The sequence below is a fragment of the Petromyzon marinus genome, assembly GCF_048934315.1.
Source record: "Petromyzon marinus isolate PM22_M1 ecotype Great Lakes invasive population chromosome 77 unlocalized genomic scaffold, UKy_Petmar_22M1.pri1.0 chr77_unloc.4, whole genome shotgun sequence".
In the NCBI taxonomy this organism is placed as follows: Eukaryota; Metazoa; Chordata; class Hyperoartia; order Petromyzontiformes; family Petromyzontidae; genus Petromyzon; species Petromyzon marinus.
In genome coordinates, this window is record NW_027422624.1 from 232,409 (window position 1) to 256,661 (window position 24,253).

At 48.2% G+C, this 24,253-nt stretch overlaps 2 protein-coding genes across 2 annotated transcripts in view; both read left to right on the top strand.

Annotated features, from left to right (window-relative positions):
- Positions 1-24,253, top strand: part of LOC116937136 (transient receptor potential cation channel subfamily V member 4-like) — a 207,776-nt gene that overhangs the window by 140,742 nt on the left and 42,781 nt on the right.
- LOC142908241 (uncharacterized) overlaps positions 6,411-24,253 on the top strand; it is a 41,083-nt gene continuing 23,240 nt past the window's right edge. Inside the window, exon 1 of the mRNA XM_076058620.1 lies at positions 6,411-6,680. Within this exon, the coding sequence (XP_075914735.1) occupies positions 6,616-6,680 (65 nt within the window). The 5' untranslated portion in view covers positions 6,411-6,615. The remainder of the gene's footprint in view (positions 6,681-24,253) is intronic.

The window sequence follows — 24,253 nt, forward strand, 5'->3', positions numbered from 1 at the left end:
CCCACAAACTAACTACCACCACTAACTACCACCACCAACTGACTTACCACCACCAACTAACTACTACCACCACTACCACCACCAACTAACTACCACCACTAACCTAACTACCACCACCAACTGACTACCACCACCAACTAACTACCACCACGAACTAACTACCACCACGACTAACTAACTACCACCACGACAAACTGACTAACTACTACCACCACGAACTAACTAACTACCACCACGATTAACTACCACCACCACGAACTGACTAACTAACTACTATCACCACAAACAAACTAACTACCACCACCACAAACTACCACCACGATTAACTAACTACCACCACGATTAACTAACTACCACCACCACAAACTAACTAACTACCACAACCACAAACTAACTAACTACCACCACCACAAACTAACTAACTACCACCACGATTAACTAACTACCACCACGATTAACTAACTACCACCACCACAAACTAACTACCACAAACTAACTAACTACCACAACCACCACCACTAACTACCACCTCCACGAACTAACTACCACCACCACGAACTAACTACTACCACCACTAACTACCACAACGATTAACTAACTACCACCACGAACTAACTACCACCACCACAAACTAACTAGCTACTACCACCACTAACTACCACAACGATTAACTAACTACCACCACGAACTAACTACCAACCACCACAAACTAACTAGCTACTACCACCACTAACTACAACAACGATTAACTAACCACCACCACGATTAACCAACTACCACCACCACGAACTAAATAACTAACAACCACCACGAACAAACTAACTACCACAACCACCACCACCACCAACAAACCACCACCACGATTAACTAACTACCACCACGATTAACTACCACCACCACGAACTAAATAACTACCACAACCACCACTAACTACCACCACCACCAACTAACCACCACCACCACCACGATTAACTAACTGCCACCACGATTAACTAACCACCACGAACAAACTAACTACCACAACCACCACTAACTACCACCACCACCAACTAACCACCACCACCACGATTAACTAACTGACTACCACCACGACGACGGCGACGATGGCGGCGGCGGCGGCGGCGGGCGCTGGCACGGCTGCGGTGAAGACGGCGGCGGTGCAGGAGTGGAGGCTGAACACATTGCTCATTTCGATGACACGGGCGGACGACAATGTTGTGGGATCCACACCGACCCGTGGAAATTGAAATAACAACAATGTAGCATCAGCCCGGAAGCGCGGGGTGGGTGTGCGCGGTGGGTGGACGAGGTGCTGGGTGGACGAGGTGCTGGGTGGACGAGGTGCTGGGTGGACGGGGTGCTGGGTGGACGAGGTGCTGGGTGGACGGGGTGCTGGGTGGACGAGGTGCTGGGTGGACGAGGTGCTGGTGGACCGAGGTGATGGCGGCGGTGGATGAGGTGATGGGTGGACGAGGTGCTGGGTGGACGAGGTGCTGGTGGACGAGGTGATGGGTGGGTGCTGGGTGGACGAGGTGCTGGGTGGACGAGGTGCTGCTGCTGCTTCTACTGCTGCTACTGCTGCTAATACTACTACTACTGCTGCTGCTATTACTACTTCTACTGCTGCTACTGCTGCTGCTACTACTGCTGTTACTACTGCTGCTGCTACTGCTGCTACTGCTGCTAATACTACTACTGCTGCTACTGCTGCTGCTACTACTGCTGCTACTACTGCTGCTACTACTACTGCTGCTGCTACTACTGCTGCTACTACTGCTACTACTACTTCTACTGCTACTACTACCACTACTGCTGCTAATACTACGTCTACTGCTACTACTACTACCTCTGCTGCTACCTCTGCTGCTGCTTCTGCTGCTGCCACGAATGCTGCTGCCGGTTCCGCCGCCGCCGCGCCGCTGCTGCCGCCGCCGCTGGTGATGGCAGCGGTGGCTGGGAATCTGGAGGGGGCAAACAACAGCACGGAACGTTCAGGCGCTCACCGCCAAAACTGCAGCTCCCGCCGCCGGCCTTCGCGACCCCTAAAGCCTGCGCTTCCGACCCGCGGCAGAAGGGAAATCCGAGGAGCCATGAAGCTCTACGTACACAGATGTCCAGCGAAGGTGGTGGTGGTGGTGGTGGGGGTGGGGATGGGGGTGGGGCACACGGGGTAAGACGGTGACAACAGCAATCGCACAACAGTAGCAGCAGGCACCCCGGCGCTTGTGCCAGGCTAGGTGCACCACGTTGAGGCCATCGCGGGAAGTGTCGAAACGCCCGCCCGGAAGGAGGCCGCGGGGCAGACCCAGCGGGTGCCACGGGTCGGCTGAGATGAGTGGCCGATGCACCAACACCTGTGCCCCCTACTGTGCCAGGCTAGGTGCAGGAGGAGGTCACGGGACAGACCCAGCAGGTGCCACGGGTCGACTGAGATGAGTGGCCGATGCAACACCACCTGTGCCCCCTACTGTGCCAGGCTAGGTGCACCAGGAGGTCACGGGACAGACCCAGCAGGTGCCACGGGTCGACTGACTGAGATGACTGAGATGACTGGCTGATGCACCACCTGTGCCCCCCTACTGTGGCAACTCGCTGCGTTTTAGCCGCCCGGCGCTCCGCTCGTTGTTGTGAGCGTCGCCTCTCTGCCCTCCGTTGTTGTTGACACCGCTGGTACCGGTCATCGGCAAGTCCACTCAGCTCCACGTCCTCCTGTACCACATCACTCCATCTCTTCTCTAGCCCGTGCCCGCGCCCGTTTAGCCCCCACGATCCGGCCGAACAAAAGCTGTTTAGGCATGCGGTGGCTGGGCATGCGGGCTACATGTACACACACAGTGTATACACACACAGGTACACACACAGTGTTTCAGTGTCCACACACACAGGTACACACACTGTCCACACACACAGGTACACACAGTGTCCACACACACAGGTACACACAGGTACACACACAGGTACACACACAGTGTTTCAGTGTCCACACACACAGGTACACAGTGTCCACACACACACACAAGTGTACATAATGTACACACACTGTATACACACAATGTACACAGTGTACACACACAATGTACACAGTGTACACACACACAGTGTACACACACACAGTGTACACACACACAGTGTACACACACACACTGTATACAGTGCACACACACAGTGTACATAATGTACACACACAATGTATACACACAATGTACACAGTGCACACACAATGTACACACAATGTACACACACAGTGTATACACACAATGTATACGCACAGTGCGCACTGTGTACACAGAGGGACACAGTGCGCGCGCGCGCGCGCACACACCGAGGGACACACACGCACACACCGAGGGACACACACACACAGTGTACACACAGAACCAGAATGTGATTTATACTGCAGCTGGAGTAAATCCGATAAGCAACGAAGCTCTTCGTCACAGCCAAGCTACACCTTAACAGCCGTTCGATGCGACCCTACACCAACGCCACGCACACAAACAACAAAAGTTATTGCGCTAAAACCGTTTAAGAGGTGTTTGCTAAGGGCAAATGGTGAAGCAAATTTTGTTTTAAAATCGCCGTTGAGAGGCCTAGGCCTGACCTAGGCCTGACCTAGGCCTAACCTAGGCCTGACCTAGGCCTACCCTAGGCCTAGGTTAGCGTTCCTTGGCACAGAGATTTCAAATGCACGTTTTGTAACGGTAAAGTTACGCGCGCGCGCACTAATTGTTTGACACGCTTAGATGTGTTTGCTCAGGGGGAGGGGAGGGAAGTGTGGGTTTTGAGTAGAATAATAACGACGAGGATAATAAAACGATAAAGCGACGAGCACAAACTAACCTCGTGTCAGCCTGAACGCCTGATAGGCCGCGATGCGGCTTCACATTTCCCAGCACGGATAAGCGCAGGCCCCCATAGGATTGCATTGAGAGATGCGTTTGTATTTTCTACTACGGATAAGCACGGTCCTCATAGGATTGCATTGAGAAATGCGTTTGTATTTTCTACTACGGATTAGCACGGGCTCCATAGGATTGCATTGAGAAATGCGTTTGTATTTTCTACTAAGGATAAGCACGGGCCTCATAGGATTGCATTGAGAGATGCGTTTGTATTTTCTACTACGGATAAGCACGGTCCTCATAGGATTGCATTGAGAAATGCGTTTGTATTTTCTACTACGGATAAGCACGGGCCCCATAGGATTGCATTGAGCGATGCGTTTGTATTTTCTATTGCGGATAAGCACGGTCCTCGTAGGATTGCATTGAGAAATGCGTTTGTATTTTCTACTACGGATAAGCACGGTCCCCATAGGATTACATTGAGCGATGCGTTTGTATTTTCTACTACGGATAAGCACGGGCCCCATAGGATTGCATTGAGAAATGCGTTTGTATTTTCTACTACGGATAAGCACGGGCCCCATCGGATTGCATTGAGAAATGCGTTTGTATTTTTTACTACGGATTAGCACGGGCTCCATAGGATTGCATTGAGAAATGCGTTTGTATTTTCTACTACGGATAAGCAAGGTCTCCATAGGATTACATTGAGAGATGCGTTTGTATTTTCTACTACGGATAAGCAAGGTCCCCATAGGATTACATTGAGAGATGCCTTTGTATTTTCTACTACGGATAAGCAATGGCCCCATAGGATTGCATTGAGAGATGCGTTTGTATTTTCTACTACGGATAAGCACGGGCCCCATAGGATTGCATTGAGAAATGCGTTCGTATTTTATACTACGGATAAACACGGTCCCCATAGGATTACATTGAGAGATGCGTTTGTATTTTTTACTACGGATAAGCACGGTCCTCATAGGATTGCATTGAGAAATGCGTTTGTATTTTATACTACGGATAAACACGGTCCCCATAGGATTACATTGAGAGATGGGTTTGTATTTTCTACTACGAATAAGCAATGGCCCCATAGGATTGCATTGAGAAATGCGTTTGTATTTTCTACTACGGATAAGCACGGGCCCCATAGGATTGCATTGAGAAATGCGTTTGTATTTTCTACTACGGATAAACACGGTCCCCATAGGATTACATTGAGAGATAGGTTTGTATTTTCTACTACGGATAAGCACTGGCCACATAGGATTGCATTGAGAAATGCGTTTGTATTTTCTACTAAGGATAAGCACGGGTCCCATAGGATTGCATTGAGAGATGCGTTTGCATTTTCTACTACAGATAAGCACGGGCCCCATAGGATTGCATAGGGAAATGCGTTTGCATTTTCTACTACGGATAAGCACGGGCCCCATAGGATTGCATTGAGAAGTGGGTTTATATTTTGATTTAAAGCTTTCGTGACTGCAGTAATTCATATTCTTGGTTCTTTCGGTAAAGTCACGTTGAAAGGAAACAATAAAATAATTTTAAAATATATATAAAACAATAAGATTCTCACGACGTTTCGACTGCAACACCACAATCAGTCATCATCAGGTGTGAAAACCAACGGCAAGACACATCTGAAAGAAGTGGCCGTTTGTATTTATTTATTTTTAAGCGTCAGCACCACGGATAGCGATTTGACAGTTTGTTTAGATGGACGAGTCCATCCATCTTCTTTGGTTCTTTCGTTAAAGTCACCACCACGTAGAATGAGAATAAAATAATAAATTGATGAAATAAAATAACACAATGAAATTCTCACGACGTTTCGGGCCACAACACAAGCGGCCTTCATCAGGTTGAAGGGACGAGACTGTCTGTAACTACTGTCCTCCAGACAGTCTCGTCCCTTCACCTGCTGAAGGCCGCTTGTGTTGTGGCCGAAACGTCGTGAGAATTTTATCGTGTTATTTTATTTTATCAATTTATTATTTTACTCTCATTCTACGTGGTGGTGACTTTACCGAAAGACCCAAAGAAGATGAATCCTTGCAGTCACGAAAGCTTCAAATCGAAATTTAGTCACCCTTTTTTTTAAACGAAACGCCAACAGGTGACGTCACCACCACCGGGAAAAGCAGCCGCCATCGGATGACGTCACACCGCCACGGGATGACGACGTAACGACCGCCATCGGGGCGACGTCACGACGCTGGGGGGCGACGTCACGACGCTGGGGGGCGACGTCACGACGCTGGGGGGCGACGTCACGACGCTGGGGGCGACGTCACGACGCTGGGGGGGGCGACGTCACGACGCTGGGGGGGGCGACGTCACGACGCTGGGGGGGGCGACGTCACGACGCTGGGGGGGGCGACGTCACGACGCTGGGGGGGGCGACGTCACGACGCTGGGGGGGGCGACGTCACGACGCTGGGGTGGGCGACGTCACGACGCTGGGGGGGGCGACGTCACGACGCTGGGGGGGGCGACGTCACGACGCTGGGGTGCGACGTCACGACGCTAAGGGAAGACGTCACGACGCTAGGGGGCGACGTCACGACCGCCACCGGGGAATTCGACGTCACTACCGCCGCCACTTTTCGCGGGAAAAAAAGAAAATCTTGAGGGGGGTGAGCGAAAAACTTCAATCGCTCGCGTGCCGCTGATGAGTTTAAAAGCTTTAGAGCTTTAAATTTAACTCTTAATTATTATTGTTGCTGCTGCTGTTGTTCGTCGTCGTTGTATAACCTTCTCAATGGAGACCGAAGCGAACGGCGAAGGATCTTTCTCCTTCAGCTCCGAACCCACCCTGGAGACGCTGTGAGTTGGGCGGGTGGGGGGGTGGCGGTTGCCCGCCTGAGGCACACCGGAGCACGGCGGGCCGCTCAGGCAAGGCGTAAGGCTTTGGGCCTCCTCTACGGGGGTGGCTAGCGGCTACTTGGGGGAGCTTTGTCTGTGTCTGGCGCCGCGGTGGCTATGAGATGTTAGCTACGCGGTGGCTATGAGATGTTAGCTACACGGTGGCTATGAGATGTTAGCTACGCGGTGGCTATGAGATGTTAACTACGCGGTGGCTATGAGATGTTAGCTACACGGTGGCTATGAGATGTTAGCTACGCGGTGGCTATGAGATGTTAACTACGCGGTGGCTATGAGATGTTAGCTACGCGGTGGCTATGAGATGTTAGCTACACGGTGGCTATGAGATGTTAGCTACACGGTGGCTATGAGATGTTAGCTACACGGTGGCTATGAGATGTTAGCTACACGGTGGCTATGAGATGTTAACTACACGGTGGCTATGAGATGTTAACTACACGGTGGCTATGAGATGTTAGCTACACGGTGGCTATGAGATGTTAACTACACGGTGGCTATGAGATGTTAACTACACGGTGGCTATGAGATGTTAGCTACACGGTGGCTATGAGATGTTAACTACGCGGTGGCTATGAGATGTTAACTACGCGGTGGCTATGAGATGTTAACTACGCGGTGGCTATGAGATGTTAACTACACGGTGGCTATGAGATGTTAACTACACGGTGGCTATGAGATGTTAGCTACGCGGTGGCTATGAGATGTTAGCTACGCGGTGGCTATGAGATGTTAACTACGCGGTGGCTATGAGATGTTAGCTACACGGTGGCTATGAGATGTTAGCTACACGGTGGCTATGAGATGTTAACTACGCGGTGGCTATGAGATGTTAGCTACGCGGTGGCTATGAGATGTTAGCTACGCGGTGGCTATGAGATGTTAACTACACGGTGGCTATGAGATGTTAACTACACGGTGGCTATGAGATGTTAGCTACACGGTGGCTATGAGATGTTAGCTACACGGTGGCTATGAGATGTTAACTACGCGGTGGCTATGAGATGTTAGCTACGCGGTGGCTATGAGATGTTAACTACACAGTGGCTATGAGATGTTAGCTACACGGTGGCTATGAGATGTTAACTACGCGGTGGCTATGAGATGTTAACTACGCGGTGGCTATGAGATGTTAACTACGCGGTGGCTATGAGATGTTAGCTACGCGGTGGCTATGAGATGTTAGCTACACGGTGGCTATGAGATGTTAGCTACACGGTGGCTATGAGATGTTAGCTACGCGGTGGCTATGAGATGTTAACTACGCGGTGGCTATGAGATGTTAGCTACACGGTGGCTATGAGATGTTAGCTACACGGTGGCTATGAGATGTTAGCTACACGGTGGCTATGAGATGTTAGCTACACGCTGGCTATGAGATGTTAGCTACACGGTGGCTATGAGATGTTAACTACGCGGTGGCTATGAGATGTTAGCTACACGGTGGCTATGAGTTGTTAGCTACACGGTGGCTATGAGATGTTAGCTACACGGTGGCTATGAGTTGTTAGCTACACGGTGGCTATGAGATGTTAGCTACACGGTGGCTATGAGATGTTAGCTACACGGTGGCTATGAGATGTTAACTACGCGGTGGCTATGAGATGTTAGCTACACGGTGGCTATGAGATGTTAGCTACACGGTGGCTATGAGATGTTAGCTACACGGTGGCTATGAGATGTTAGCTACACGGTGGCTATGAGATGTTAACTACACGGTGGCTATGAGATGTTAACTACACGGTGGCTATGAGATGTTAGCTACACGGTGGCTATGAGATGTTAGCTACACGGTGGCTATGAGATGTTAACTACGCGGTGGCTATGAGATGTTAGCTACGCGGTGGCTATGAGATGTTAGCTACACGGTGGCTATGAGATGTTAACTACGCGGTGGCTATGAGATGTTAGCTACACGGTGGCTATGAGATGTTAACTACGCGGTGGCTATGAGATGTTAGCTACACGGTGGCTATGAGATGTTAGCTACACGGTGGCTATGAGATGTTAACTACACGGTGGCTATGAGATGTTAACTACACGGTGGCTATGAGATGTTAGCTACACGGTGGCTATGAGATGTTAACTACGCGGTGGCTATGAGATGTTAACTACGCGGTGGCTATGAGATGTTAGCTACACGGTGGCTATGAGATGTTAGCTACACGGTGGCTATGAGATGTTAACTACGCGGTGGCTATGAGATGTTAGCTACACGGTGGCTATGAGATGTTAACTACACGGTGGCTATGAGATGTTAGCTACACGGTGGCTATGAGATGTTAACTACGCGGTGGCTATGAGATGTTAGCTACACGGTGGCTATGAGATGTTAGCTACACGGTGGCTATGAGATGTTAGCTACGCGGTGGCTATGAGATGTTAGCTACACGATGGCTATGAGATGTTAGCTACGCGGTGGCTATGAGATGTTAGCTACACGGTGGCTATGAGATGTTAGCTACACGATGGCTATGAGATGTTAGCTACACGGTGGCTATGAGATGTTAGCTACGCGGTGGCTATGAGATGTTAGCTACACGGTGGCTATGAGATGTTAACTACGCGGTGGCTATGAGATGTTAGCTACACGGTGGCTATGAGATGTTAGCTACACGGTGGCTATGAGATGTTAACTACGCGGCGGCTATGAGATGTTAGCTACACGGTGGCTATGAGATGTTAGCTACACGGTGGCTATGAGATGTTAGCTACACGGTGGCTATGAGACGTTAGCTACACGGTGGCTATGAGATGTTAGCTACACGGTGGCTATGAGATGTTAGCTACACGGTGGCTATGAGATGTTAGCTACACGGTGGCTATGAGATGTTAGCTACACGGTGGCTATGAGATGTTAGCTACGCGGTGGCTATGAGATGTTAACTACGCGGTGGCTATGAGATGTTAACTACACGGTGGCTATGAGATGTTAGCTACACGGTGGCTATGAGATGTTAACTACGCGGTGGCTATGAGATGTTAGCTACACGGTGGCTATGAGATGTTAACTACGCGGTGGCTATGAGATGTTAGCTACACGGTGGCTATGAGATGTTAGCTACACAGTGGCTATGAGATGTTAGCTACACGGTGGCTATGAGATGTTAGCTACACGGTGGCTATGAGATGTTAGCTACACGGTGGCTATGAGATGTTAGCTACACGGTGGCTATGAGATGTTAGCTACACGGTGGCTATGAGATGTTAGCTACACGCTGGCTATGAGATGTTAGCTACACGGTGGCTATGAGATGTTAGCTACGCGGTGGCTATGAGATGTTAGCTACACGGTGGCTATGAGATGTTAGCTACACGGTGGCTATGAGATGTTAACTACACGGTGGCTATGAGATGTTAACTACACGGTGGCTATGAGATGTTAGCTACACGGTGGCTATGAGATGTTAGCTACGCGGTGGCTATGAGATGTTAGCTACGCGGTGGCTATGAGATGTTAGCTACGCGGTGGCTATGAGATGTTAACTACGCGGTGGCTATGAGATGTTAGCTACACGGTGGCTATGAGATGTTAGCTACACGGTGGCTATGAGATGTTAGCTACACGGTGGCTATGAGATGTTAGCTACACGGTGGCTATGAGATGTTAACTACACGGTGGCTATGAGATGTTAGCTACACGGTGGCTATGAGATGTTAACTACACGGTGGCTATGAGATGTTAGCTACACGGTGGCTATGAGATGTTAGCTACACGGTGGCTATGAGATGTTAGCTACACGGTGGCTATGAGATGTTAACTACACGCTGGCTATGAGGTGTTAACTACACGGTGGCTATGAGATGTTAACTACGCGGTGGCTATGAGATGTTAGCTACGCGGTGGCTATGAGATGTTAGCTACGCGGTGGCTATGAGATGTTAGCTACACGATGGCTATGAGATGTTAGCTACGCGGTGGCTATGAGATGTTAGCTACACGGTGGCTATGAGATGTTAGCTACACGATGGCTATGAGATGTTAGCTACACGGTGGCTATGAGATGTTAGCTACACGGTGGCTATGAGATGTTAGCTACACGATGGCTATGAGATGTTAGCTACACGGTGGCTATGAGATGTTAGCTACACGGTGGCTATGAGATGTTAGCTACGCGGTGGCTATGAGATGTTAGCTACACGATGGCTATGAGATGTTAGCTACACGGTGGCTATGAGATGTTAGCTACACGGTGGCTATGAGATGTTAGCTACGCGGTGGCTATGAGATGTTAACTACACGGTGGCTATGAGATGTTAACTACGCGGTGGCTATGAGATGTTAGCTACACGGTGGCTATGAGATGTTAACTACGCGGTGGCTATGAGATGTTAGCTACACGGTGGCTATGAGATGTTAGCTACACGGTGGCTATGAGATGTTAGCTACGCGGTGGCTATGAGATGTTAACTACACGGTGGCTATGAGTTGTTAACTACGCGGTGGCTATGAGATGTTAGCTACACGGTGGCTATGAGATGTTAGCTACACGGTGGCTATGAGATGTTAGCTACACGGTGGCTATGAGATGTTAGCTACACGGTGGCTATGAGATGTTAGCTACACGGTGGCTATGAGATGTTAACTACGCGGTGGCTATGAGATGTTAACTACACGGTGGCTATGAGATGTTAGCTACACGGTGGCTATGAGATGTTAACTACGCGGTGGCTATGAGATGTTAACTACACGGTGGCTATGAGATGTTAACTACACGGTGGCTATGAGATGTTAGCTACGCGGTGGCTATGAGATGTTAGCTACACGGTGGCTATGAGATGTTAGCTACACGGTGGCTATGAGATGTTAACTACACGGTGGCTATGAGATGTTAACTACACGGTGGCTATGAGATGTTAACTACACGGTGGCTATGAGATGTTAGCTACACGGTGGCTATGAGATGTTAGCTACGCGGTGGCTATGAGATGTTAGCTACACGGTGGCTATGAGATGTTAGCTACGCGGTGGCTATGAGATGTTAGCTACACGGTGGCTATGAGGTGTTAGCTACACGGTGGCTATGAGATGTTAGCTACACGGTGGCTATGAGATGTTAACTACGCGGTGGCTATGAGATGTTAGCTACACGGTGGCTATGAGATGTTAGCTACACGGTGGCTATGAGATGTTAACTACGCGGTGGCTATGAGATGTTAGCTACACGGTGGCTATGAGATGTTAGCTACACGGTGGCTATGAGATGTTAACTACGCGGTGGCTATGAGGTGTTAACTACACGGTGGCTATGAGATGTTAGCTCAGGGGTCGGGAACCTTTTTGACTAAGAGAGCCATGAAAGCAAAAAAATTGGAAATTTATTTCAGTGAGAGCCATATAATATATTTTAAAAGTGAATTCAACTAAATGTCAGTATAATAAGCCTCTGAATTTATTCTTTTAAATAATGTTGTTATAACACTCACCATTAATGCGACTTCTGGTGCTGCATGGATTTGCTGATGTCTTTGTAGTCGGGTTGGTACTTGGTGAGGTTAAGCTTCATGCAAGCGTTGAGGCTTTCATCCGTTAAACGTGATCGTAGGTTGGACTTGATGTTTTTAAGATGTGAGAATGACTGCTCACATGCATACGTAGATCCAAACATGGTCAATACAGCAATACTCACACGCTGCAGTGTGTGGTATGTGACAGGAAGCGCGTTCCAAGTTTTGAGAATCAGCTGGTCTTCGGGTTGGAGTTTTTTCATTTCTGTCCACATGTACTTGCTCGCCAACTCCGCTTTCTGTCGTGTGATTCTTTCCAAATCTTCATTCAGTGACTTGAACTTATTCACCCACATGTCTGAGGCCTTCAGGTCAGCCACTTCTGCTTCAAAATCTCTGACGGAGACACCAGGGATGTAATTCAGGTCGGCTGTGTTCAGTGAACACTCGTTTGGATGGGTGATGAACTTAAAAAGACGAGTGTGCTCACGAAATTCTCCAAAGCGTGCTTTGAAGGACTGTAGGAGACTGGATGTGCAGCCAGCTAGCTGGTGGAGATCAAGGTTTTGAATGGGCTCACTTGCTGTGCTCAGTTTTTCAAAATGTAGTAAACGACCTGTTTCAAGATCCGTGATGAAAAGCTCCAGCTTGTTTTCAAAAGCAAATACAGCTTCAATACAGCTTCAACGTGACTTTACCGAAAAAAACTAAGAATATGAATTACTGCAGTCACGAAAGCTTTAAATCAAAATTCAAATACAGCTTGTTGAAGGGATAACACTGTATTTCCAATGCCTTGCATTTTCACGTTGAGCTGGTTCAGATGTTCAGTCAGATCTACGAGATAGTAAAACTTGAGGAGCCACTCGGTGTCGGCTAGCTCAGGATGCCCGACGCCTTTCATTTCAAGGAAAGTCCGGATTTCGTTCAGGCAAGCCGCAAAACGGCTAAGCACCTTCCCTCTTGACAACCAACGCACATTGCTGTGCAAAAGCAGACCAGGATAGTTATTTACAACTTCATCCAGCAGTGTTTTAAACTGGCGATCATTTAAGGCTCGGGCAACAATAAAGTTGATCACACGAATGACCAGCGACATCACTTCGCCAAACTGCCTGTCACACATCTGAGCACAAAGTGCCTCCTGGTGTATAATGCAATGGAAACTTAGGATGGGTCTATTTTCATGTTCACGGAGAAGCGCCACAAATCCTTTGTTTTTCCCCACCATACACGGAGCACCATCAGTACACACTGAGAGAAGTTTATCCATAGGTAGACTTTTTTCTTGAGCAAACTCCATGAAAGACTTGAATAAATCCTCACCTCTTGTGGACCCTTTTAATGGCAGAACAGCAAGACTTTCTTCGCGCAGTGTGTCACCAACAGCATATCTTGCAATCACGCTGAACTGCGACAAATGGCTCACGTCTGTTGACTCATCCAAAGCCAGAGAAAAGAACGGCGCTGCATTTATGTCCTTCACTTGCGTTTCTTCCACTTTGTTTGCCATCACGATGGTACGATCATGAACAGTTCTTGCCGACAGAGGCATGTCTTGTATCCGTTTGATTATCTTGTCTTTGTTCGGAAGATCATCAAAAGTTCATTGGCTACATCCAGAATGAACGTTTTAGCATACTCGCCATCTGTGAATGGTTTTCCGTTCCTCACTATTGCTAAAGAACCAGCAAAGCTAGCCGAATTATAGTCACCTTGCCGGGTCCATACGCGGAGTTGCTGCTGGCTAGCTTGCACCCTGCTCAGAAGCTCTTGGCACGCTTTCTTTCTGCTGTCTCCCGCAGGGTATTTTGATGCAAAGGTAGCGTGGCGCGTGTCGAAGTGCCGCTTTACATTCGACCGTTTCAACGATGTAATTTTGTCATTGCAAATTAGACACACCGCAGAACCCGCTCTCTCCACAAAGGCGAATTCTTCGGTCCATTCGTCCTGAAATGTACGATACTCGTCGTCTTTTTTTCTTTTCGCCATCTTCTTCGTCGAAGGGTTAGCTTTGAGCTAATGACCGAGCAGACGCAGTCTCAGACTGATTCAAAAGGGGGCGTTTACCTGTTTTACCCAGCAACGGCAAACGTAGGCCAGTATCATCCAATTAAAATAATGGACAATTGCTCCTGCAGCCCTGAACAGGACATGCGCAGTGAAAAATCGATGGATGGATTAAAACAAGTGAGAATATTTTGTTTTATCTGCGAGCCATATGCAATCATCAAAAGAGCCACATCTGGCTCGCGAGCCATAGGTTCCCGACCCCTGCCGGTTAGCTACACGGTGGCTATGAGATGTTAGCTACACGGTGGCTATGAGATGTTAGCTACACAGTGGCTATGAGATGTTAACTACACGGTGGCTATGAGATGTTAGCTACACGGTGGCTATGAGATGTTAACTACACGGTGGCTATGAGATGTTAGCTACACGGTGGCTATGAGATGTTAGCTACACAGTGGCTATGAGATGTTAGCTACACGGTGGCTATGAGATGTTAGCTACACGGTGGCTATGAGATGTTAACTACACGGTGGCTATGAGATGTTAACTACACGGTGGCTATGAGATGTTAGCTACACGGTGGCTATGAGATGTTAGCTACACGGTGGCTATGAGATGTTAGCTACACGGTGGCTATGAGATGTTAACTACACGGTGGCTATGAGATGTTAACTACACGGTGGCTATGAGATGTTAACTACACGGTAGCTATGAGATGTTAACTACACGGTGGCTATGAGATGTTAGCTACACGGTGGCTATGAGATGTTAACTACACGGTGACTATGAGATGTTAGCTACACGGTGGCTATGAGATGTTAGCTACGCGGTGGCTATGAGGTGTTAACTACACGGTGGCTATGAGATGTTAGCTACACGGTGGCTATGAGATGTTAACTACGCGGTGGCTATGAGATGTTAGCTACACGGTGGCTATGAGATGTTAACTACGCGGTGGCTATGAGATGTTAGCTACACGGTGGCTATGAGATGTTAGCTACGCGGTGGCTATGAGATGTTAGCTACACAGTGGCTATGAGATGTTAGCTGCACGGTGGCTATGAGATGTTAACTACGCGGTGGCTATGAGATGTTAGCTACACGGTGGCTATGAGATGTTAGCTACACGGTGGCTATGAGATGTTAACTACACGGTGGCTATGAGATGTTAACTACGCGGTGGCTATGAGATGTTAACTACACGGTGGCTATGAGATGTTAGCTACGCGGTGGCTATGAGATGTTAACTACGCGGTGGCTATGAGATGTTAACTACACGGTGGCTATGAGATGTTAACTACACGGTGGTTATGAGATGTTAGCTACGCGGTGGCTATGAGATGTTAGCTACACGGTGGCTATGAGATGTTAGCTACACGGTGGCTATGAGATGTTAGCTACACAGTGGCTATGAGATGTTAACTACACGGTGGCTATGAGATGTTAGCTACACGGTGGCTATGAGATGTTAACTACACGGTGGCTATGAGATGTTAGCTACACGGTGGCTATGAGATGTTAGCTACACAGTGGCTATGAGATGTTAGCTACACGGTGGCTATGAGATGTTAGCTACACGGTGGCTATGAGATGTTAACTACACGGTGGCTATGAGATGTTAACTACACGGTGGCTATGAGATGTTAGCTACACGGTGGCTATGAGATGTTAGCTACACGGTGGCTATGAGATGTTAGCTACACGGTGGCTATGAGATGTTAACTACACGGTGGCTATGAGATGTTAACTACACGGTGGCTATGAGATGTTAACTACACGGTAGCTATGAGATGTTAACTACACGGTGGCTATGAGATGTTAGCTACACGGTGGCTATGAGATGTTAACTACACGGTGGCTATGAGATGTTAGCTACACGGTGGCTATGAGATGTTAGCTACGCGGTGGCTATGAGGTGTTAACTACACGGTGGCTATGAGATGTTAGCTACACGGTGGCTATGAGATGTTAACTACGCGGTGGCTATGAGATGTTAGCTACACGGTGGCTATGAGATGTTAACTACGCGGTGGCTATGAGATGTTAGCTACACGGTGGCTATGAGATGTTAGCTACGCGGTGGCTATGAGATGTTAGCTACACAGTGGCTATGAGATGTTAGCTGCACGGTGGCTATGAGATGTTAACTACGCGGTGGCTATGAGATGTTAGCTACACGGTGGCTATGAGATGTTAGCTACACGGTGGCTATGAGATGTTAACTACACGGTGGCTATGAGATGTTAACTACGCGGTGGCTATGAGATGTTAACTACGCGGTGGCTATGAGATGTTAACTACACGGTGGCTATGAGATGTTAGCTACGCGGTGGCTATGAGATGTTAACTACGCGGTGGCTATGAGATGTTAACTACACGGTGGCTATGAGATGTTAACTACACGGTGGTTATGAGATGTTAGCTACGCGGTGGCTATGAGATGTTAGCTACACGGTGGCTATGAGATGTTAGCTACACGGTGGCTATGAGATGTTAGCTACACGGTGGCTATGAGATGTTAGCTACGCGGTGGCTATGAGATGTTAGCTACGCGGTGGCTATGAGATGTTAGCTACACGGTGGCTATGAGATGTTAACTACGCGGTGGCTATGAGATGTTAACTACGCGGTGGCTATGAGATGTTAGCTACGCGGTGGCTATGAGATGTTAACTACGCGGTGGCTATGAGATGTTAACTACACGGTGGCTATGAGATGTTAACTACGCGGTGGCTATGAGATGTTAACTACGCGGTGGCTATGAGATGTTAACTACACGGTGGCTATGAGATGTTAACTACACGGTGGCTATGAGATGTTAGCTACACGGTGGCTATGAGATGTTAACTACGCGGTGGCTATGAGATGTTAGCTACGCGGTGGCTATGAGATGTTAGCTACACGGTGGCTATGAGATGTTAGCTACACGGTGGCTATGAGATGTTAGCTACACGGTGGCTATGAGATGTTAACTACGCGGTGGCTATGAGATGTTAGCTACGCGGTGGCTATGAGATGTTAGCTACGCGGTGGCTATGAGATATTAGCTACACGGTGGCTATGAGATGTTAGCTACACGGTGGCTATGAGATGTTAGCTACGTGGTGGCTATGAGATGTTAGCTACACGGTGGCTATGAGATGTTAACTACGCGGTGGCTATGAGATGTTAGCTAGACGGTGGCTATGAGATGTTAACTACGCGGTGGCTATGAGATGTTAGCTACACGGTGGCTATGAGATGTTAACTACACGGTGGCTATGAGATGTTAGCTACACGGTGGCTATGAGATGTTAGCTACACGGTGGCTATGAGATGTTAGCTACACGGTGGCTATGAGATGTTAACTACGTGGTGGCTATGAGATGTTAGCTACACGGTGGCTATGAGATGTTAGCTACACGGTGGCTATGAGGTGTTAACTACACGGTGGCTATGAGATGTTAGCTACACGGTGGCTATGAGATGTTAGCTACACGGTGGCTATGAGATGTTAGCTACACGGTGGCTATGAGATGTTAACTACGCGGTGGCTATGAGATGTTAACTACACGGTGGCTATGAGATGTTAACTACGCGGTGGCTATGAGATGTTAGCTACACGGTGGCTATGAGATGTTAGCTACACGGTGGCTATGAGATGTTAGCTACACGGTGGCTATGAGATGTTAACTACACGGTGGCTATGAGATGTTAGCTACACAGTGGCTATGAGATGTTAACTACACGGTGGCTATGAGATGTTAGCTACACGGTGGCTATGAGATGTTAGCTACACGGTGGCTATGAGATGTTAGCTACACGGTGGCTATGAGATGTTAACTACACGGTGGCTATGAGATGTTAGCTACACGGTGGCTATGAGATGTTAGCTACACGGTGGCTATGAGATGTTAGCTACACGGTGGCTATGAGATGTTAGCTACACGGTGGCTATGAGATGTTAGCTACACGGTGGCTATGAGATGTTAGCTACACGGTGGCTATGAGATGTTAACTACACGGTGGCTATGAGATGTTAGCTACACAGTGGCTATGAGATGTTAACTACACGGTGGCTATGAGATGTTAGCTACACGGTGGCTATGAGATGTTAGCTACACGGTGGCTATGAGATGTTAGCTACACGGTGGCTATGAGATGTTAACTACACGGTGGCTATGAGATGTTAGCTACACGGTGGCTATGAGATGTTAGCTACACGGTGGCTATGAGATGTTAGCTACACGGTGGCTATGAGATGTTAGCTACGCGGTGGCTATGAGATGTTAACTACACGTTGGCTATGAGATGTTAACTACACGATGGCTATGAGATGTTAGCTACACGGTGGCTATGAGATGTTAGCTACACGGTGGCTATGAGATGTTAGCTACACGGTGGCTATGATATGTTAGCTACACGGTGGCTATGAGATGTTAGCTACACGGTGGCTATGAGATGTTAACTACACGGTGGCTATGAGATGTTAGCTACACGGTGGCTATGAGATGTTAGCTACACGGTGGCTATGAGATGTTAACTACACGGTGGCTATGAGATGTTAACTACGCGGTGGCTATGATATGTTAGCTACACGGTGGCTATGAGATGTTAGCTACACGGTGGCTATGAGATGTTAACTACACGGTGGCTATGAGATGTTAGCTACACGGTGGCTATGAGATGTTAACTACACGGTGGCTATGAGATGTTAGCTACACGGTGGCTATGAGATGTTAACTACACGGTGGCTATGAGATGTTAACTACACGGTGGCTATGAGATGTTAGCTACACGGTGGCTATGAGATGTTAACTAGACGGTGGCTATGAGATGTTAACTACACGGTGGCTATGAGATGTTAGCTGCACGGTGGCTATGAGATGTTAACTACGCGGTGGCTATGAGATGTTAGCTACACGGTGGCTATGAGATGTTAGCTACACGGTGGCTATGAGATGTTAACTACACGGTGGCTATGAGATGTTAACTACGCGGTGGCTATGAGATGTTAACTACACGGTGGCTATGAGATGTTAGCTACGCGGTGGCTATGAGATGTTAACTACGCGGTGGCTATGAGATGTTAACTACACGGTGGCTATGAGATGTTAACTACACGGTGGCTATGAGATGTTAGCTACGCGGTGGCTATGAGATGTTAGCTACACGGTGGCTATGAGATGTTAGCTACACGGTGGCTATGAGATGTTAGCTACACGGTGGCTATGAGATGTTAGCTACGCGGTGGCTATGAGATGTTAGCTACGCGGTGGCTATGAGATGTTAGCTACACGGTGGCTATGAGATGTTAACTACGCGGTGGCTATGAGATGTTAACTACGCGGTGGCTATGAGATGTTAGCTACGCGGTGGCTATGAGATGTTAACTACGCGGTGGCTATGAGATGTTAACTACACGGTGGCTATGAGATGTTAACTACGCGGTGGCTATGAGATGTTAACTACGCGGTGGCTATGAGATGTTAACTACACGGTGGCTATGAGATGTTAACTACACGGTGGCTATGAGATGTTAGCTACACGGTGGCTATGAGATGTTAACTACGCGGTGGCTATGAGATGTTAGCTACGCGGTGGCTATGAGATGTTAGCTACACGGTGGCTATGAGATGTTAGCTACACGGTGGCTATGAGATGTTAGCTACACGGTGGCTATGAGATGTTAACTACGCGGTGGCTATGAGATGTTAGCTACGCGGTGGCTATGAGATGTTAGCTACGCGGTGGCTATGAGATGTTAGCTACACGGTGGCTATGAGATGTTAGCTACACGGTGGCTATGAGATGTTAGCTACGTGGTGGCTATGAGATGTTAGCTACACGGTGGCTATGAGATGTTAACTACGCGGTGGCTATGAGATGTTAGCTAGACGGTGGCTATGAGATGTTAACTACGCGGTGGCTATGAGATGTTAGCTACACGGTGGCTATGAGATGTTAACTACACGGTGGCTATGAGATGTTAGCTACACGGTGGCTATGAGATGTTAGCTACACGGTGGCTATGAGATGTTAGCTACACGGTGGCTATGAGATGTTAACTACGTGGTGGCTATGAGATGTTAGCTACACGGTGGCTATGAGATGTTAGCTACACGGTGGCTATGAGATGTTAGCTACACGGCTATGAGGTGTTAACTACACGGTGGCTATGAGATGTTAGCTACACGGTGGCTATGAGATGTTAGCTACACGGTGGCTATGAGATGTTAGCTACACGGTGGCTATGAGATGTTAACTACGCGGTGGCTATGAGATGTTAACTACACGGTGGCTATGAGATGTTAACTACGCGGTGGCTATGAGATGTTAGCTACACGGTGGCTATGAGATGTTAGCTACACGGTGGCTATGAGATGTTAGCTACACGGTGGCTATGAGATGTTAACTACACGGTGGCTATGAGATGTTAGCTACACAGTGGCTATGAGATGTTAACTACACGGTGGCTATGAGATGTTAGCTACACGGTGGCTATGAGATGTTAGCTACACGGTGGCTATGAGATGTTAGCTACACGGTGGCTATGAGATGTTAACTACACGGTGGCTATGAGATGTTAGCTACACGGTGGCTATGAGATGTTAGCTACACGGTGGCTATGAGATGTTAGCTACACGGTGGCTATGAGATGTTAGCTACGCGGTGGCTATGAGATGTTAACTACACGTTGGCTATGAGATGTTAACTACACGATGGCTATGAGATGTTAGCTACACGGTGGCTATGAGATGTTAGCTACACGGTGGCTATGAGATGTTAGCTACACGGTGGCTATGAGATGTTAACTACACGGTGGCTATGAGATGTTAACTACGCGGTGGCTATGATATGTTAGCTACACGGTGGCTATGAGATGTTAGCTACACGGTGGCTATGAGATGTTAACTACACGGTGGCTATGAGATGTTAGCTACACGGTGGCTATGAGATGTTAACTACACGGTGGCTATGAGATGTTAGCTACACGGTGGCTATGAGATGTTAACTACGCGGTGGCTATGAGATGTTAGCTACACGGTGGCTATGAGATGTTAGCTACACGGTGGCTATGAGATGTTAGCTACACGGTGGCTATGAGATGTTAGCTACACGGTGGCTATGAGATGTTAACTACACGGTGGCTATGAGATGTTAACTACACGGTGGCTATGAGATGTTAGCTACACGGTGGCTATGAGATGTTAGCTACACGGTGGCTATGAGATGTTAACTACGCGGTGGCTATGAGATGTTAGCTACGCGGTGGCTATGAGATGTTAGCTACACGGTGGCTATGAGATGTTAACTACGCGGTGGCTATGAGATGTTAGCTACACGGTGGCTATGAGATGTTAACTACGCGGTGGCTATGAGATGTTAGCTACACGGTGGCTATGAGATGTTAGCTACACGGTGGCTATGAGATGTTAACTACACGGTGGCTATGAGATGTTAACTACACGGTGGCTATGAGATGTTAGCTACACGGTGGCTATGAGATGTTAACTACGCGGTGGCTATGAGATGTTAACTACGCGGTGGCTATGAGATGTTAGCTACACGGTGGCTATGAGATGTTAGCTACACGGTGGCTATGAGATGTTAACTACGCGGTGGCTATGAGATGTTAGCTACACGGTGGCTATGAGATGTTAACTACACGGTGGCTATGAGATGTTAGCTACACGGTGGCTATGAGATGTTAACTACGCGGTGGCTATGAGATGTTAGCTACACGGTGGCTATGAGATGTTAGCTACACGGTGGCTATGAGATGTTAACTACACGGTGGCTATGAGATGTTAACTACACGGTGGCTATGAGATGTTAGCTACACGGTGGCTATGAGATGTTAGCTACGCGGTGGCTATGAGATGTTAGCTACACGGTGGCTATGAGATGTTAACTACGCGGTGGCTATGAGATGTTAGCTACACGGTGGCTATGAGATGTTAGCTACACGGTGGCTATGAGATGTTAACTACGCGGCGGCTATGAGATGTTAGCTACACGGTGGCTATGAGATGTTAGCTACACGGTGGCTATGAGATGTTAGCTACACGGTGGCTATGAGATGTTAGCTACACGGTGGCTATGAGATGTTAGCTACACGGTGGCTATGAGATGTTAGCTACACGGTGGCTATGAGATGTTAGCTACGCGGTGGCTATGAGATGTTAACTACGCGGTGGCTATGAGATGTTAACTACACGGTGGCTATGATATGTTAGCTACACGGTGGCTATGAGATGTTAACTACGCGGTGGCTATGAGATGTTAGCTACACGGTGGCTATGAGATGTTAACTACGCGGTGGCTATGAGATGTTAGCTACACGGTGGCTATGAGATGTTAACTACGCGGCGGCTATGAGATGTTAGCTACACGGTGGCTATGAGATGTTAGCTACACGGTGGCTATGAGATGTTAGCTACACGGTGGCTATGAGATGTTAACTACGCGGTGGCTATGAGATGTTAGCTACGCGGTGGCTATGAGATGTTAGCTACGCGGTGGCTATGAGATGTTAGCTACACGGTGGCTATGAGATGTTAGCTACACGGTGGCTATGAGATGTTAGCTACGTGGTGGCTATGAGATGTTAGCTACACGGTGGCTATGAGATGTTAGCTACACGGTGGCTATGAGATGTTAGCTACACGGTGGCTATGAGATGTTAGCTACACGGTGGCTATGAGATGTTAGCTACACGGTGGCTATGAGATGTTAGCTACACGGTGGCTATGAGATGTTAGCTACACGGTGGCTATGAGATGTTAGCTACACGCTGGCTATGAGATGTTAGCTACACGGTGGCTATGAGATGTTAGCTACGCGGTGGCTATGAGATGTTAGCTACACGGTGGCTATGAGATGTTAGCTACACGGTGGCTATGAGATGTTAACTACACGGTGGCTATGAGATGTTAACTACACGGTGGCTATGAGATGTTAGCTACACGGTGGCTATGAGATGTTAGCTACGCGGTGGCTATGAGATGTTAGCTACGCGGTGGCTATGAGATGTTAGCTACGCGGTGGCTATGAGATGTTAGCTACACGGTGGCTATGAGATGTTAGCTACGCGGTGGCTATGAGATGTTAACTACACGGTGGCTATGAGATGTTAGCTACGCGGTGGCTATGAGATGTTAACTACGCGGTGGCTATGAGATGTTAGCTACACGGTGGCTATGAGATGTTAGCTACACGGTGGCTATGAGATGTTAGCTACACGGTGGCTATGAGATGTTAGCTACACGGTGGCTATGAGATGTTAACTACACGGTGGCTATGAGATGTTAGCTACACGGTGGCTATGAGATGTTAACTACACGGTGGCTATGAGATGTTAGCTACACGGTGGCTATGAGATGTTAGCTACACGGTGGCTATGAGATGTTAGCTACACGGTGGCTATGAGATGTTAACTACACGCTGGCTATGAGGTGTTAACTACACGGTGGCTATGAGATGTTAACTACACGGTGGCTATGAGATATTAGCTACGCGGTGGCTATGAGATGTTAGCTACGCGGTGGCTATGAGATGTTAGCTACACGATGGCTATGAGATGTTAGCTACGCGGTGGCTATGAGATGTTAGCTACACGGTGGCTATGAGATGTTAGCTACACGATGGCTATGAGATGTTAGCTACACGGTGGCTATGAGATGTTAGCTACACGGTGGCTATGAGATGTTAGCTACACGATGGCTATGAGATGTTAGCTACACGGTGGCTATGAGATGTTAGCTACACGGTGGCTATGAGATGTTAGCTACGCGGTGGCTATGAGATGTTAGCTACACGATGGCTATGAGATGTTAGCTACACGGTGGCTATGAGATGTTAGCTACACGGTGGCTATGAGATGTTAGCTACGCGGTGGCTATGAGATGTTAACTACACGGTGGCTATGAGATGTTAACTACGCGGTGGCTATGAGATGTTAGCTACACGGTGGCTATGAGATGTTAACTACGCAGTGGCTATGAGATGTTAGCTACACGGTGGCTATGAGATGTTAGCTACACGGTGGCTATGAGATGTTAGCTACGCGGTGG